The sequence below is a fragment of the Schistocerca cancellata genome, chromosome 5, assembly GCF_023864275.1.
Source record: "Schistocerca cancellata isolate TAMUIC-IGC-003103 chromosome 5, iqSchCanc2.1, whole genome shotgun sequence".
NCBI classification, from domain to species: Eukaryota; Metazoa; Arthropoda; class Insecta; order Orthoptera; family Acrididae; genus Schistocerca; species Schistocerca cancellata.
In genome coordinates, this window is record NC_064630.1 from 376,921,366 (window position 1) to 376,939,754 (window position 18,389).

At 38.6% G+C, this 18,389-nt stretch overlaps 1 protein-coding gene and 1 non-coding gene across 2 annotated transcripts in view; one reads left to right on the top strand and one right to left on the bottom strand.

The window, feature by feature from the left end:
• Window positions 1–615: 615 nt before the first annotated feature.
• Window positions 616–690, bottom strand: Trnat-ugu (transfer RNA threonine (anticodon UGU)). Its single transcript has one exon. It is a non-coding gene; the product is annotated as a tRNA-Thr (tRNA).
• A 2,779-nt stretch (window positions 691–3,469) lies between these two features.
• The window catches only part of LOC126188549 (uncharacterized protein C1orf112-like), a 186,582-nt gene continuing 171,662 nt past the window's right edge, over window positions 3,470–18,389 (top strand). The window contains exons 1-3 of the mRNA XM_049930148.1: window positions 3,470–3,737; window positions 4,014–4,190; window positions 8,439–8,519. Of these exons, the coding sequence (XP_049786105.1) occupies window positions 3,639–3,737; window positions 4,014–4,190; window positions 8,439–8,519 (357 nt within the window). The 5' untranslated portion in view covers window positions 3,470–3,638. The remainder of the gene's footprint in view (window positions 3,738–4,013; window positions 4,191–8,438; window positions 8,520–18,389) is intronic.

Sequence of the window (18,389 nt, forward strand, 5' to 3'; positions counted from 1 at the left end):
TTTTGAACTGTTGTCCTCCTGAATGGGAGTCCAGTATGCTAACCAATGCACCAACCTGCTGGGTGACAACATCTGGAGAACAGCCATACCGTCCTTAAACGCTCCCTTTCTACGGCATACAGAAACTACCGCCCTACAAGAGAGACCTTGCTCGCTGCACGTCACGAGGCACAGAATTTGACCGGTACACACACAATACCGCTGGACTCTCGAGCGATGGAACAGAGTTGCCAGATTAAGTGAGCTGTAGTGAGCAGAGGTACACCTTGCACTACGACTTTCAACTTTTAGCAAAGTGTCTCTATACCAGATTACGGAGGACACTTGAAATATACGCTCTGCTATCTTGAATAGGATGAAGTTTGACAGCATTGTTCAGCATTGACAAAGCCAGTTTTCACGAATGTATTCGATACCAGTGTGTAGTCCATTTCCGACTGTAAAAGAAATATTTCTGATATTATATGAAGATGGTATCTGTTCTTTTGGACATGTCCGAAAGAACAGATACCATCGGTGACCATGCTGCTCTCTTAGAATGAAATGATAATGAAATCAGGATCCTAAGCTGTCGACAGGCGTTGATATACATTAAGGGGGACAGTTGAAAAAGTGTGCCCCGACTGGGACTCGAACCCAGGATCTCCTGCTTACATGGCAGACGCTCTATCCAGCTGAGCCACTGAGGGCACAGAGGATAGTGCGATTGCAGGGATTATCCCTTGCACTCTCCCTGTGAGACCCAAATTCCCAACCTAATGTCCACACACTACATTCGTAGTGCCCCCCTGCCCATTACACTCATTATTTGCAGCAGACAATCTTACCGAGTGCCATAAGAGTTTGGCATTTGCACTGAAGAAGGTCAATGGCCGGTTAGCCTTAACAATATGAAGATGGTATCTGTTCTTTTGAACATGTCGGACAGAGCACAACCTCGGATTAGGAAGGATGGGGAGGGAAATCGCCTGCCCCCTTTCAAAGGAACCATCCCCTCATTTGCATGAAACGATTTAGGGAATCTGCTGTGTACCATGAACAAAACTGAATGGTAGGCTAGGTCCAACTTTTACAGTCTTCTAAAGTGGCACAATAGTTCACGTTAAGGTCAGTCCCATGGCTCGTTATAAACATACATTTGTGTCAAAGACTTCTACAAAGATGACTAATTGATTGTTGACTTCTCTCTCGGGTTCTTCTGCCGACGTTTGATGACTTTTCTGAGGTTTCGTCTGCACGAACGGCCCTAACTGTCAAATTTTCACCCTCCATTGCTGTTGGTGGACAGTCCACCAGCAGCAATGAAGTGTGAAATTTTGACAGTCCCAGTATGAATGGCTGGGACTCGTCAGAAAAATCACCAAATGACCGCCAAAGAGTCCGAGAGAAAATCCAACAGGCGCTTTTTCAACAAGTGGCCACGAAAGACTTAACAGTTTTGTGCTATGAAGATGTTCAATGAAAAACATCATGTTTGTTAAATCATAAATTTTAACTCAATCAGTACTGGTGGATAATAATTGTAAAATGCAAGGAAGATCCAATTGACGATGAAGTTATTAAAGATGGAACACAAGCTCAGATTGCAGGAGAATGGGGAAGAAAACATATGTGCCCTATCTTAGGAACTATCCTGGTGAAATCTTGGAAGCCATAGATCAGTATGGCTGAACGGGGACTTAAAGTGCTGTCGTCGCAAACATGAGTCCAGTGTCTTATCACTTCCCCAATTTGCTCATTGCACATCTTATCTGTACCAAGTAATAATGTCCCACTGCAGAGATGGATGAAAATGCAGTATGATCACCATCAACGAAGCCTAAATGGAGCAAGCGTTTCAGCTTGTAATGTGAACGTATTCCATAGTCTCCTCAGGCAGAATAACCAACCAAATAAAGGTGCAGATAAATGCTGTTAGAGTCCCATTATGTATGATAAAGCTTTAGAAAGGATACTGAAAAAACTTAATTACAACACAGTGCTGAAAAATCGTCGATACATTTTAAACAAACTTTCTGCTCGGTGAAGTAAAGCAATATTGATTGCAGGAATCGAAAATCTGAAATCAGACGTCCGATAGCCAGTCTGGCTAAAAAGCGAGAATCTAGTAATGAAATTTCGAAAAGAGCTTTTCGGTTTTTACATAAAACTCTTTATGTTCAGCCTTTTGTAGATTTACTTAGAATTCCTGAATTTTTGTTAAAAAAGAAAAGAAAACAGATTAAAATAAACGATTGTTATGCAAGACTGTTTTATTTCCACCAAAATATTTCTCATTGTTATAGAAAATCTCTGTCATCTATGTGTCATATAAGACAGTAAAAATGTACAATGACTAACATTCACACACTTGATTATCTGCCATCAGGAAGTTAAAAATAAATGTTTTGGTAATCAGACTCTTAACGTAAAAAGTTCAAACCTTTAATACTACACCAAAAGCTGTTCACATCAAAATATTATCTGCAATATCTTCCCTCCATTGATGTGTTTCAAAAATATGTACAAAAATTTTAAGCGGAGCAAATTAAACTATAGGAAACACCACCACAAACTTTCAGAGTTCGTTTAGTGATTAACAGCCTCTTAAGCAATTACTTTACTTCTCAGCAAACTGATAACTCAAGGTCAGTATGATTTATAAGTAAAATTATCCGCAATAGAAGATCCATGTGATTCGATTACAAAACGTGGTGCACGTCAGTTGAAAAAAAAAAACTATGAATATGGTATCTAATTGCATAATCACTCACCTTTCAGTCCCAAAGCTGTCAAAATATATATGTTCCTAAGTTATTGTCGTCATTTAATTGCTTTATGAGTTAATCTCTGGTAGGTCGGGCTGGAGAAATGGACCTGGATTGTCTTCATGTCTGAAAACAAACGTCCGTGACAACAATATCAGTGAAAGACGGCACAAGCTGTGCGGGTACACGCAGCTCGTGCGAGCTGTTTCCCCGCTCGCTGAGTACTGAGCAAATTTCGCGAGTTTAACCATAGCCCCCGTTTTATTGATTAAAATCGTGCCACCCCTTTTCCTGACAGCCAGCTGTAAAGCGATTTCCATGACAACATGATCAACGCATCTTACAACGACAATGTTTCTTCTGTAGACCACTACGAATCCGTAATACGGTGGCTTATTTACACTGCGAGAAGTGATGTTTTTTTCGATTATATGTTTATTATATGTAGCCAAAACAATGTAGTATGCCTCACTTAAATCATGAAATCACTCTGCGTAGGGTAAATATAATTCATTATTATCGCAACATGTCAATTAGTATTGTATTTATTAAAAGAAATAAAATAGCCACATGAATATGTTGTGTTATATCGTTCCTAATTTCTAAAGACGAAAAATCCGTGGTTTCTTCTTTATTGGAATAAAGGCAAATTTATCAGTTTCTGTTTTTGTACGTTATGTAATATCTTTGAAAATGCTAGAATGGGTCTTTGCATACTATTTAGCGGGAAGTTTGGTTATCTTGTGTTCGATGTAATCACTGTATTTCTTCTCGCATAATGTGGTGTTATGATTAAATGTACCAAGGAAGATTATTGTTTTTTACTTATCTGTTTCAAATTAACGCTATGTTGACCTACTTTGGTGACGGGAAGTAATTAAGTACAGGATAATGAATTCGGAAGAGTCAGTGACTGACTTATTAGCCAAAATAAAAGAATGGACAGTTGACGAAGTTAAAGAGAAGATAGATGAAGTTGTTCCGGTGTTAGTTATATCCTTTCAATAACCACAATTTTGTTTACACCATTATTTCGCACTTATGTATTAATTTCTATCAAATTTCGCAAGACAGCTGATTCCCTAGCGTTCAGACTTTGTCAAAAGCTAAAAATATAAAGGGTGTAAAAATCTAAATTATAACATTAATTCCAAAACATTAATATATTCTCTACGATGGTTCTGTGATTGCTGTGGAGAGTGTGATGCACAGATTAAGGACCATTCATGTTTGTTCATATCAACAAGAGTATTTTGCCTGAGATAGCTTTGCATTTATTTCCTTAACAATAAATACAGCACACTGGAATGCAGTGAGAAGAGTGTTACATTACAAACTGTTCAAGTACTTCTGGGAAGCTGCCTTCAATGTTTATCAGTAAACAATGCAGAAAACGTTTTGCTGCAATATGCATTGCCAACAGTTAGGCATATCTTTGCGGAGGTGAGAGTCTGAATATACATCTTCACTCTTCTTGTAACACTATGATTCTTGAACAGTATATGTCATTGTAGTCTCTCCAGCGTACACTGTTGGTGAAAAGCTTCTGGGTTTCCAGCTAGATTGCAATGTTAAATAGATAGTAATTGGTTAACGTATATTTAAAAAATCAGCAACTGACAGAAGCTGTATTTAACCTGTTCCATTATGCCCTGCAGTTATATTTTAAGATAAATTAATTTGAAAGACAGGATGGCAGCTTGCTGTTTAAGCTGAAACAACTACTAGCAAAATACAGTAAATGGCACAACTCCAGTAATAAATATAGACTTCGAACAGAAGTCTGTAGCTAAGGTAGAATTTTCAAAATTTTTAGGTGTGTCCATTGATGAGAGGTTAAACTGGAAGCAACACATTGATGGTCTGCTGAAACGTCTGAGTTCAGCTATGTATGCTATTAGGCTTATTGCAAATTTTGGTGATAAGAATCTCAGTAAATTAGCTTACTATGCCTACTTTCATTCACTGCTTTCGTATGGCATCATATTCTGGGGTAATTCATCATTGAGTAGAAAAGTATTCATTGCTCAAAAACGTGTAATCAGGATAATTGCTGGAGCCCACCCACGGTGATCCTGCAGACATCTATTTAAGGATCTAGGGATCCTCACAGTATATATATTCACGTATGAAATTTGTTGTTAATAATCCAGCCCAGTTCAAAAGTAATAGGAGTGTGCATAGTTATAACACCAGGAGAAAGGATGATCTTCACTATGCAGGGTTAAATGTGACTTTGGCACAGAAAGGGGTAAATTATGCTGCCACAAAAGTCTTTGGTCACCTACCAAACAGCATCAGAAGCCTGACATATATCCAACCAACATTTAAAAATAAATTAAAAGAATTTCTTTTATTAACCTGACATGTTCCACATCATTACGAAGTGTCGTATTCATGATCTATGGAACAAGTATTAATCTAATCTAATCTAAAAACTGCAGCTTGGGCAAATTTATCAGTATTAAAGAATATCCATTCAGTGTCTTCCTTCATCTAACATCAGAAACTTCATTGCTAAAATTATTAAAAACTTCTCATATTTATACAAGAAAAACAAAGACAGATGGAATTTAAGCAGATTTGTTGTGATATAGCACATATGGGAATCATTGGAATTTAACTGCTTAATCATGTTGGATATAGTCTAATATGATAATACTGTAGCGTTGATAAGAAAAAGGGGGAGTGGCCATATAGACAAAAAGTGGAATTAAGTTCCAGGCCCTTCAGGTTAATGAATTTTATCTTGTAGGGCTCTTTGATGCTGTGCCACAGTAGTGAATTGGGGAACAAACATTTGTAGTACTGTTACAGGCTACCAGCAGGAAGTATGTTAAGCTTTATAAAGCCATTAGAGACAGTTTTAATTGGGTTATGCAGACTTCGCTGGAGAAATGTTTCTATCTTCGAGATGTGCACTTATGAATTAGATTAGATTACTTTTCATTCCAAAATATTCATAGTGAGCAGATCCTCCAGACATAAAACACGTCAGAGAACAAGAACACAGAATAAACATTTAGAAAAAGAAACACATATCGTTCTGTACCTTCCATAGATCACGAGGGAAATGATCTGTGTGGATGTACAATAAGTAAAATTCTTAAACATTTTTTTCATTCAGAAGTTAATGACAAACTTCTCACAAAATATATAAATATTCAGCAAACTGATGCCCATTGATAATTCTTAGGCTGTTACAGTGTAGCATAATTATTTTACAGCACTTGTTTACTATGATCAAATTACTATACTGAATTTATACATAAGTCAGGTAGTAACAAATTAGTCACAAAACATGTAAATGTCCAATACACTGGGGTCCATATATTGATTCAGAGATACAGAACTCCATAGAGAGGCAGCACCATGACCAGAGTGAAGCAAACTGAACAACTTTCCACTATGGTTTTGGATGTCAAAAGAAAGGGGTGTGGTACATGATAGTGCATAAGGAAACTGCAAAACCTTGGGTAAAATAATAGATTCATTTAAAGTTTTGTACAAAACCATTAACAATATTTTAAATGATACTCACTTGAAATAAGATGTCTTGTAGTTTAATTGCTTTTGTGCATGCAGTTATACAGTATGCAAATGTTAGGCATTAGTTTGAAAATAAATTCAGCATCTGTAGCTTGTCTTACAAATTTGCACATGTACTATTTCATTTTCAAAACAACCACTCAATGACTTCCAAAAATATGGCATATAATAGTAACCTACAGTGTGTCAAAGCAAGGAATGCTAAATAATGTGCCACAGCCTCCCTATGCATACTCTGTCTCTTTGGTTAATTATTAGGGTATTGCAGCCATCCGTCATCAATACAAAAATCATTTATCAACACTTATTTACAAAGATTACATTATGGCACCAAATTTGTGCAGAAGTCAGATTGAACATAATACTCACATGTTTTGATATTATTAGTAACATACAAATCAATATCAATCTAACATAAACTCACCGAGCAAGGTGACGGCAGTTAGCACACCTGACTCACATTAAAGAGGACGACGGTTGAAACCCATGTCCTGCCATCCTGATGTAGGTTTTCTGTGATTTCGCTAAATCGCTTCAGGCAAATGCTGGGTGGTTCCTTTTAAAGGGCACAGCTGACTTCTTTCCCCAACATTCTTTTATACCAATGGGACCAATGTCGTCACTGTACCATACTAGTCAGGGTATTCTGTTGTTAAAATTTGATCATAAAGGTCAGATGAACAATTGACTTTTAGTTATGCCACAAAATCGGTGCAGATTCTTTGGCCTGCAAATAAATTGCCAGGGGCTGTTGCACTGTGTCTACAATCTTGATAGGGAATTTTACTGTTGGAGATAAAGTACAGATATGTAATGTAACTGATGAGGCAGCAGTTTCTTAATTTATTTTTTATTTATTGCAATATGTATTCCACAGATCCATTTTTGCGTGGCAACGCATGGATGTGGAATGAGTCAAAACATTTAATTCATTATTACATTTGTTTCTGTCAGGACAATAAACAAAGATTAAGAATATAAATTGAAAAAAATAATAATAAAGTAACACAATCAGTAATTTCTAATTACTCACAGACAAACATTAAGATACCATTTTGAGGTCTTATCTAAACAATTTTTTACAGAGTAAAAGTTACCGTCTTCTTGACTTACAGATAACCAATTAATCTAATTAAACCAGCAAGATATATTGAATCAGGAGTACATAAAAATACATGTTAAATAATCTTAGCTATCTCTGCTATAGAGTTCTACTAGAGAAAGAAACATCAAGCGAGAACTCCTTTAGCTTACTTTTAAATACCTTGGATACTTAATATTACTTGGAAGTGCATTGCAGATTTGTGTGTTTGTGTATCTTACATGTTTTTGCACCAGAGACAAATTTTTCAGGTGACAGTTTGTATTTTTTATGTACCGGTTTTGCTCATCAAATGAGCAAGTGCATCATCAGAATACACAGTTCAAAACTGACTGGCAGCACTAAAGATTGTGTTTTTGAAGTTGACTGGCAGCTCTAAGGATTAAACTGGCAGCACCATAACACCTAAAATTATGTTTAAAGTACAGTAGCAATTTATGACATTGATGGCACCAATTTGTTTTTTATCCAAAGTAGTAGCTTTTCTTGTAATGGGTTTTATTAAATTTAGCTAGCATAAGCTCAATAGAATTAAGGAGTATAATTACACAGTACTTTATTATTTTGCAGTGGCTATACAAATTAATTTTCTGTGATTTGCTTGTCTTTTGTTAATTTATACCTTGCCTCAGTCCATATTTCTAAAGATTTGCCTTGGTGGGATCAATGGAACACAGTGATGGATGAAATTTTTCCTAGAGGTGTTGGCACAATGGGAAAAATGCAATACTAGAAAAGGGTATCAAGACAGCAGTATGGGGCTAAGGTTGCCAAGCATTTCAATAGGGGAAAAATCTGTTTGCAGTGAAATTTAATTCTAGTGATAATGTAATCGTGTTAAAGAAAAGTGGAATGGAATCTTCAGTCTACTTGTTTCAATGTCTCTCCTGTTATGTATTTAGAAATTCCAACATTATTACATATTTACTGTTACAGAATATGCTTTGTTCCACAAACACAGACAAAGTTGTACATTTTTAAAGAAATTATTAGTTGAGTTTACATTAAATAAATTTCTTTCTTACTGTTGTACTCTTCAGGCTTTGGAAGGAGTTCAGCTTATTCTGGCAAATTCAGAAGATGAGGATCAACTTGTGGATAGTCTTGTGAGCTTGTTGCAAGTGAGTTGAATAGTGTTCTTTAAGATAAAATGGTGATGTAGCACCACTGTGAGTCAATCTAAGTATAAAATTACATATGTGTTACAATGTACTCAGAGTGCTGTTATTGCAGACCATGCATATATTTGCGTACCATTCAGAATATAGGTTGCACAGAATTAACTGCCTAATTCAAGCATTTGTATTACTGCTTTATATTGAAAAATATACTTTCTGTGGATCATTGATGTACAGTAGTGGCCTATAAGTCATTGACTGCAGATCCAAAGGCCCTTGATTCAATTATCTGACAGTCCTAGGCTTTTTTCTATCACATATTGCTTCTTTCACCTCTTGACAGTGGTTTGTGCAAGTGAAGAATGCAGTGTCATTATCTGAGTCAGAGTCCATATTAAAGTGTAGGTCTCCTTCTAACTGGCTGGATTATTTAGTTCAAAGACTGAAGGAAAGTATGCCAGTCTCACCACTGATAGGAAAGCTCTGTCCTAACTTACCTTTGGTTTAAAGGCAACTTTACCTTTATTGAGATAAGAAATCAAAGTAGGTAATCTTTATTTTAGGTTAATTGTAGCTGCACGGGTGGCAGTCTGGATGATTGACCGATCTGTCCTTATGAATTTAGCTAACATGATAGTGATGTGTAGATTCTGCATCGTGTCTGAAAACACATAGAAAGTACTGTCTTTACATATCCCTAAGACATACATGATTTTGGTGATGACAGCAATGTCTTTGGTAAAATATCCCCAAGGTAAATTATTCCTTCATTTGGATCTCCAACCAAGAATGTAAGACTCCTCAATTGTGTTGGCAGTTTATTAAATTTTAAAAGAGAAGTGGATAGGTTGTAGTTAAATATAGTTGAAATTTATGAAGTGAAGTGTTTGGGCAGAAGGGTCCAGGTTTCTTATCAAGTGGGTTGTCCACATAAAATCAGATAGAGGTAATACAGAAGTGGGTATGAACAATAAAGTGGGGATGCTGTAGTGAACAGCAATATGAATGTATAGTAATCATATGATGACTATTGGAAACATTACATTCGTATGTGTGAGGTAGCAATGGAGTGATGGTGCTGGGGTTTACAGGCATATGTAATGACATTCCAACTAACAAAGTTTTATACTTTTATTCTACAGGAATATTTAAACAAAAAACTCAAGAGGTGAACCCCCAGTTAGCCTTACAGGAGAATCGATTAAGCAGTTTTGTCACACAATGTTTGTTTTTGTGTAGACAACTTTTAAGATAAATGATGAGGGAAAATTTGAATTTAAACTTTCATTCACCTTTTACCTTTAAGAAGCAACTAATATTCATACATCAGCTAATGAACCAGCATGACATACACATACTTGGAATTAACCAATACAGCTTTCAAATTATGTACTGGATTCACCTTCTTGCATTAAGAATAAACAATTTTAAAAGGGCCCACATATAATATTTACATAAAAACAAATCTGATCAGCTGACATGGCAGACAGAAATCGCACAGATCTCAGTAGCAATTAATGAGAAACCAGCAAGAAATAAGTGTACTTGAAACCAACCAAAACAACTTTCAAATTATGTACTGGGTTCACTTTCCTGCATTTAGAGTAAACAAATTTCTAGTGCCCACAGATAGTCTTTACATAAAGAACAAATCCCATTAACTAACACGGCAGACAGAAATTGCACAGATCTCACTAGTAGTTAACAAGAAAGATTTGAATTTAAGCACTGAGTCCAGTGTCATGCATTTCAGAATAAATAATATTAAAATGGCCATAGGTAATCCTTACACAATAGACAGGTCCATTACTACACTGAATTGATAGCTCACACATTAACATTATCCATTTACAGCACTCCCTCCAAAATGTGAATGACACCTTTTTAAACAATAATCAAATGAATAACAAGATACACAGTAATCAACATAATGTAATAAATGTTGTTCTTGTGAGGACAAGCACGCGCATCCAAAACTACATGGACTTGATACACTAACCACAGTGGCACCAATAACATACTTCATTACAACCAAGTAATACAATTGTCTGAGTAGTGAATGCACCATTACAAGCTGTAATGGCCACACGAATCCACGTAGGCTAACAGTTGCAAACTGTCATCTTGACAAACATCGCCTTTGTTTTTATGTAGTTATTTAACGTCATTCACAGTCCACAATGGTGGTTTGCAGCAGTTCCAGCCAGTCCCTTCATAAAACTTTTCATGCCTACTTGATCCAACAATAGCTTGGAACTTCTGGTTGACCGACCACATGCTCTGACCAGTCCAACGGATCACCAGGGCAAAGACTGCAGCCACTCTTCCTCAGCCATCTCTGCTGCAGCGACAAGTTTTTGTTGTTCCCCACTGGCACATTCTGCCCACACACTGCCAGCAGCACCGGTGTGGCAGGAATTCAAAATGGTGGCCACTGGTGCTGGAGTCGAACTGTCACACTCTTCCCCCCCCCCCTCCCACCGCCTCTGCGCCCTTCCCCTCAGATCACTTGACCAGGGGGTTCAGAATGCTGAAATTCATACACTGACATTATTCACATTGCCACAGGTCTGCAGCACCATATTACCATCAAGGCACTTCTAAGTCATTTCACAAGCAAGGATATAAAATGAAACAATTTATTAAGAAACTTTGCAGTGAGTGTGACATTAAACACACTAGTCATTATGGTGGGCACCTCCCTCCTGAAAAGATTTAGTTTGAGAAATATGGACACTAAAAAATTTGCTTGGTCTGTGGGTTTTTAACGACCAAGGTGACCGGTGTTACAAAGCAAAGGATCTGGACAGGGCTCTCAAATCTGGGTAATAGTTTTCCCATCACCCTATCTGGCTTCCAGCTCATTGCAGCAAAATTTTTATTCCGAACCTCATCACCCAGCCTTAATGAGATTGGCCATCTCCCAGCATTACAGTGGAGCTCTAACCAATCATGTGCTAGCTTAAGATTTATCTTAGCATGCTTCCAGTTTACCCATATTTTCGCATTGTTAACTTCATCTGGCAGTAGGTTATCCAACTCCCACAAACTAGATAAGGGAGAATTGGGCTTGAACGTGAACGTCAGGGCCATTGGAGTTTGCTTGTGAGCCTCATGTACAACTATTAAAAGCATACTCCAGAAGGCAGTGAGCTGTCCCACTGGCTATGGTCTGCATGATGGAAGCAGTGAGGGCTGCCTGCAAATTTCGGTTTACTTTCTCAGCATATGAGGGATTAGGGTAGTACGCCATTGTAGTAGTGTGACTATTTCCAGACTCAAGAAAGGCTGCTGAAGTAAAGTTACGAGCACTATCCATAACTAATATGCTACATGGCTCCAAGGTCCCAAATATGACTGAAGGCATCTGATAGTAATCTGGGATGTTGTATCATGTGTCAGGATTAACCAACAAATATGTGAAAATGTGCCTGCGCATACAAGTGTGTAGCAGTTCCCATCTGGCAGTTGTGGGAATGGCCCTACATGGTCTATGTACAGTCTTAGACAATAAAACTGACCGCCGGCCGGCCGCCACAGAGACTAAGTCCAAGTCGTTCACTTAAGGTGGCCAATAAAACTGACTGCCCCTGACAATTCTAAGTGAGGCCATCTGCACAATCTGGCAACACTGGAAGATGCGGAAGTGTTGTCTACTTCTGAGACATTGTCGGAGTGTGTGAGCCCGTGGTCTAGTGGTAATCGTCGTGCATTCTAAACTTATAGTCGCCTGTTCGCGTCAAACTGTTTCTTTTTTTTTTTTTTTTTTTACCACATTTTGGTCTAAAGTTATGAGTCTGACTAAACATCGAAGATAATTCGCTTAACATTCTACCCACCAACAATAACAAGTATTCCAAAAACAATTCCGCAGGACAGCTTGTGGCTGCGTCGCGATCATAACAGCTTACACTCGAGCGTTTCCTCACGCTCCAGCGGCTACTGGCCACCAGCCAGACACCACCCGCCGCCTGAAATCCGGCACCGCCCAGGTGAATGCGGTGCCACGCTGTCAGTGTATGTATCACCTGTCATTTTTTAATTTGAAGTTCTATTATCATCTTGCAGTTAAGCATTGGATTTTGCATACTTGAAAATCATGAACCACAGTTAAGCATTGTAAAATTGAGTCGCAAGTGGAAAAAGGTGTAACACCTGCAACACAACGTTTACTTTTGGTATAACAGAGGGGTGAATGCAGAGGAGGCAGCTAGAAAGATTTGATTTGTGTGTGGAGCGAGTGCTTTTGGGAAAAATAAGCCAGAAAAAGGTATTCTTCTTTCAACAAAGATCGTTCTGGCATGAATGATTTTTCACATTAAGGAAGTCTCGACGACTGGTATATGTGATAGATTACCACTTTACCATCATGCGACATTTGCATCCAACAGGCGAAGTTCAGAAGTCTGGTGTAGGAGTACTGCATGCTCTAATTCGAAACAACAAAAATCAACGGAGTGACTATTATTGAACGTCATCAGGTTGCTCATTGAGCATTCGTATGCAGTACTGTTACTGGTGACATGTTATGATGCCTTTATCGTTAACTTCCTAAGAAGAAATGAAAGGCTGAGCCCCACCAAAAGACATAAACTCAAGCAAAGAGTAGTGTGAAGATATATTTTACATCTGATAGCTCCAAAAGTGTGTTTTGGGCTACAAATTCTGACCCAAGGGGTGTGTGCAACACAGCTGGAATTTGTTCCCAACAACTGAGACACCTTTCGGCTGCAGTGTAAGAAAATCGAACAACACAACTACATCACCTGTGCTACTGCATGATAACGCACTGTGTTGATTTGAGAAACAAAACTATCCAGGAGATTGATAGGAAAGTCGTCTCTCTTTTACCTTTCCCACTCTTGATTGGTCAACCGTCAAGGCAATTCATTTCTATACGAAAATACTCGTAAAACTACACTGGTTTAATGACATCGCTAGAACCAGTGGGTTTTTACAGGCGTAGAATTTGTAAACAACTTTAGCATTGTCAGATCGTTTTAGATAGCGTGAAAGAAAATCCTGCTACTGATTAATTTCTCTTTGATGATTACTGTTGCCTTTAGTAAACTAATGGAAAATGCAATTAAAATATTCACTGTACTAATACAAATTAAATTCAGCTTACTACAGAAACCTCACGACGGCAGTCTATCTTAATGGTTCAAATGGATCAAAAAGCTCTGAGCACTATGCAACTTAACTTCTGAGGTCATCAGTCGCCTAGAACTTAGAACTAATTAAACCTAACTGACCTAAGGACATCACACACATCCGTACCCGAGGCAGGATTCGAACCTGCGACCGTAGCGGTCGCTCGGCTCCAGACTGTAGTGCCTAGAACCTCACGGCCATTCCTGCCAGCGTCTATTTTAATAAAGCAGTAAGTGCCTGTAAGATGATTGAGTCTATTTTAACTTGAATTAGTAGGATATTACTGACTTTTGACTTCAAAAAGATCTGTATTTACATCATTCCCTGTATCATTCGCAAGTATTATGAAAATGTGGCATTTCATAGATACAATTATGTATTCACAACAACAAAAAATATGTTGGCATTATGAATTTGGCAGTACCGTAAGGTTTTCGCTCTGACACTAAGGGTTACTGAAAGTAGCAAGATGAATTTTTGTTCGAGCGTTGTCTCACAATTCCCTTATTGCGTTTGTATTTGCCTGCTTGTAGCTCTGCTACAAAACAACTAAAAATCTGCCTTTCGGCGAGTCTCAAAAGGCGAACGAAAGTGGCTTGCACCTGGTAGCCAAACATGTTTCCTGGGAACTGGTTTTTTCCTAAAGTGGGAAGATGTCCTTTTGTGGTTGAATTGTTGGCAAATGTCAGTCATACGTGTACCGTTGGTCTAAGCATTTCGGTTTGTTGAATTTGTACCACTGATTTTTCTATAGGTTTTTTTCTGTCCCAAATAGAGAGTTGAAGTCTCCCATTAGTATTTTCATGTCACCTTGGTGAATTTTGCTCATAGTATTTTCGCGTGTGTTCCAGAATTTTTGGACTTTTTCGGTGTTTTTCTTATTTTTGATGTTGTTGGGGGCATGTGCATTGATGAGTGTATATTTTTTACTAGGGCTCTGAATGAGCATAGTCGTAAGTCGATTGTTGATGGGCGTGATTTCTTCGACAGAGTTGATGATAGATCTGTGTTCAAGAAACACAATGCCGAAGATGGGTACGCCTTTCGCTACCTTTTGTTGTATTTTGTTCTTGAAGGTGCAATGGTTTCCGTAATGCAAGGTTTCATTGTCAATTAGTCGTGGTTCTTGAAGAGCAAGGATGAGAATTTTTTGTCAGTCGATTTCTTTTGTGAGATTATTTAGGTTTCTTGTTTGGATCAATGTATCGATGTTTAGTTTTCAAATGAATGTTTTCTGCTTGTAGGGAAATTTAACAGAGATCTTAGATATTCTCTGCTGTGCTAACCTGGACTCCTCAGAGTCCGAAAATCCAACTGCCGGCTATCGATAGCCAGGTTGTGTACCACCTGGGGTAAAGTTACCTTTGTTTGCATAGTTCATGTTTTTCTTGTGTTTCATTGGTTTGGCCTGGGTGATACCAGGACCGGACAGGACCAGAGGGTGTTGAAGTCTTTAGAAGCAAATATTTTCAGCCAAGCTCATTGAGCTAACAGACGGTGACCAGAGTAGCGGTGATTTTCACTCAGACGTGTCTGGATTTTGGGTTCATTGGATTGAGTAGCCGTTGCAAATCCGATATGGTTTATCTTCCCACCACTGAAATAGATGTGTATTGTTGATTCAGTACTTCCATCACATAAATATGGTTTATCATTACGTTACATTGCTGCTAGTAGACATATTTCTCACTTTTTCTTAGACAGTTGCTACCTGTTACTCCATCGAAAGTTTTCAGTGCTAGACCCACGACATCATCCGACCCTCGCAGGAATACAGTGTGGATGCGAGCTAGTGGAATAATGTCCGGGGGGTACCGCGCATGTGGTATGCCGCAAAAAAGTGAATTCGCGTCTGACGAGGAGCGTGTGTAGATAGGTGCTGCAGAGAGGTTGACTGCTATGTCATGACAGTGTCCACCGTCGGAGGTTCGAGTCCTCCTTCCGGCATGGGTATGTGTGTTGTCCATAACGTAAGATAGTTTAAGTTGGATTAAGTAATGTGTTAGCGTAGGGACCGATGCCCTAAGCAGCTTGGTCTCGTAAGTCTTTACCACAAATTTACAAAATTTTAGTAGCAAAAAACTGCATCTCGGTTATTACAATAGTGCAATAGGTGCACACTGGTTAGATGTAACTGAAGAGAGACTCCAACTCGGATTGTGGTTAAGGGCGAATCCCAAGCACATTGCCACAAACAATTGGGAGCAGAAACTTAATGTCATCGGAACCTGGTTGAAGGACCATGACATGCGATCGTTAGACCAACTACACACAGTTCAGATTATAAATACATACATACTTAGGAAAATATACCATATCGCAGCAGTCTTACCGATACTGCAGGTCACTGCACATAAAATATTAGCTGTAGCCTCTTGGTGTGTGTGGAAACAAAATATCTTCAAAGTATCCTTCGACACGGCGACTTTGCAGAGGCAAAACAGAGGACTTGGAATTAAAGACGTGCTTTTAAACTAATACATGCCACTAAGACAGGCATCACGAAACTTCTGTTCCTCTCGTTAGATCCTGGGGATAGGAACGCTCCTGTTAATGTCGCACGCCAGCCTAGATTACATCCGAAAGTACTATGGTGATTGGAGCGGTATAAGACTTCCACCTGCACAAACCAACACTAGAACCGTCTATGATTATATTACCAGACATCGTCTTCACAAACGAATTCCGGTAAATTAACCTACGAAAAACTGGAGGAATGTCTGGAAAAATATCAACAATAAAATTATACCAACTAGAGTCAGCCAACTAGAGTCAGTGCCGTATGGTGCGACGTTGTAAATGAAACAATACCCACAGCAGAACAATTATGGAAAATCAAATTGAGACCATCACCATACTGCGACAAATGTCAGCTCGTAGAAACTGTAGCGCACATCTTCTTATGTGAAAATAGAATCAGAATTTTGAACTGGATTAGGAAGAAATTAGCACTGTCAATAGAACCGCAGAAAGTCATATACCGATAATTGAAGCTTTACAACCCGACTGGAAATGTTACCCGTCCGCAAAGAATAACAGTTATTCGTGGCTTCTGGGACAGTTTGTGTTTTACGTCATAACAAACAAAACTTAGAACTTAGTAGAGTACATGTTCTATATTGCAGAAGAACATTTTAAGCTGAAGAAGAATAACAAATACAAGGAATGGTTTAAAATTTTTTATGTATTGCTTTGTGTGGGCTACAAAGAGGTGGTCAGTTTTATTGATTGGAATCAGAATACTATTCTTTCACTTTTTTTTATTCCTGGAATATTCTTTTACATTGGATCTAAAATCAGAACTGTTCTAATTTGGCAAAACCCCTCCGGCTCCGAAATTTCTTTTATTTGTTGAAAAATATATGGCTTCCTTAAGGACCTCATATGCATCCAATGCATAATAACTTAAATTTTGAATGTGAATGTTTGTTATGTATTTTTCCCTTTTCATTGTTGTAAGTTATGTTCTACAAGGAACGCGCGCCATTGGAGGCGGCAATCTGTAATTTATTTTAGCTTAATTACTACTTCAATTTTATTCTACAATGTTAAGGAATATATGAGTGCAAACATGGAATACATGGGAATAATGCAGCTGCTCAGTGACAGGTATGGGTGAGGCGTTGTGGTCAGGTCTCGGATCTTTGACGCCTGCCCTCTTTGCCTCCGCCTACCTGGTGCTGAAAGTCTTCTCAAACATAAAAAAAAAATTATAGTGCAGTGATCAGCACGTCTGTCTAGTAAGCAGGAGGTCTAGGTTCGAAGCCCAGTTGGTCACAAATTTTCATCTGCCGTCGTTGATGTATTTCAACGCGCTGTGACAGTGTGGACGTCGGTCCTTCGATATTTAAGATGCAATTGTTTTTTGAGGCAATAGAGGTGATTTGCGAACATTTGTCTTGCCATCAATGTAACGGGACTTCAACGGCATCCAACCCTTAGTCATACATTTGTGCCGGCCCTAACCCATGCCATATACATGCGAATTAGATTGTAGTTCATATTTAGTCAAGTAACGAATGGTCAGTATACAAGTATGCCGGCTGGAGTGGCCGAGCGGTTCTAGGCGCTACAATCTGGAACTGCGCGACCGCTACGGTCGCAGGTTCGAATCCTGTATTGGGCATGGATGTGTCTGATGTCCTTAGGTTAGTTCAGTTTAAGTACTTCTAAGTTCTAGCGGATTGATGGCCTCAAAAGTTAAGTCCCACAGTGCTCAGAGCCATTTGAACCATTTTCGAAGTATACAAGTATTTACGAACAGTACAAGTAGCATTGCAGCGAACTGATCACTTAACCAAGTGCAACCTAGAGTACGTGTGTAATGCATCATTCCGGCTGCATAGCTGAGGGTAATATTTTTTAAGCATTTCATTGCAGAATTAATGTAATACCCGCACGATGATCTCTGTAGGTATACTGTATTAGCAGCCCACGAATAGAGTACTATGTTCATTGAATCGGATTACTCAAGCTGAGGCCAAATACAGACAAGCGACGACGCCACAACCTAAGTAGGTAGTCAGCGCTAAATTATGTGCGCCACCATTAATGTTACTGTAAGCAGTTCGACAGCATAACATCACCACAACTACTGACAACCTGAACCATTATCATCACACAGTTGTGACTCGCAGTGATTACAAGTTGCTGATCTTTATCAAGAATAGCGGAAAGTGCCTCTGAAGTTCCATTTGCATTGCGACTAGGACGGAGAGA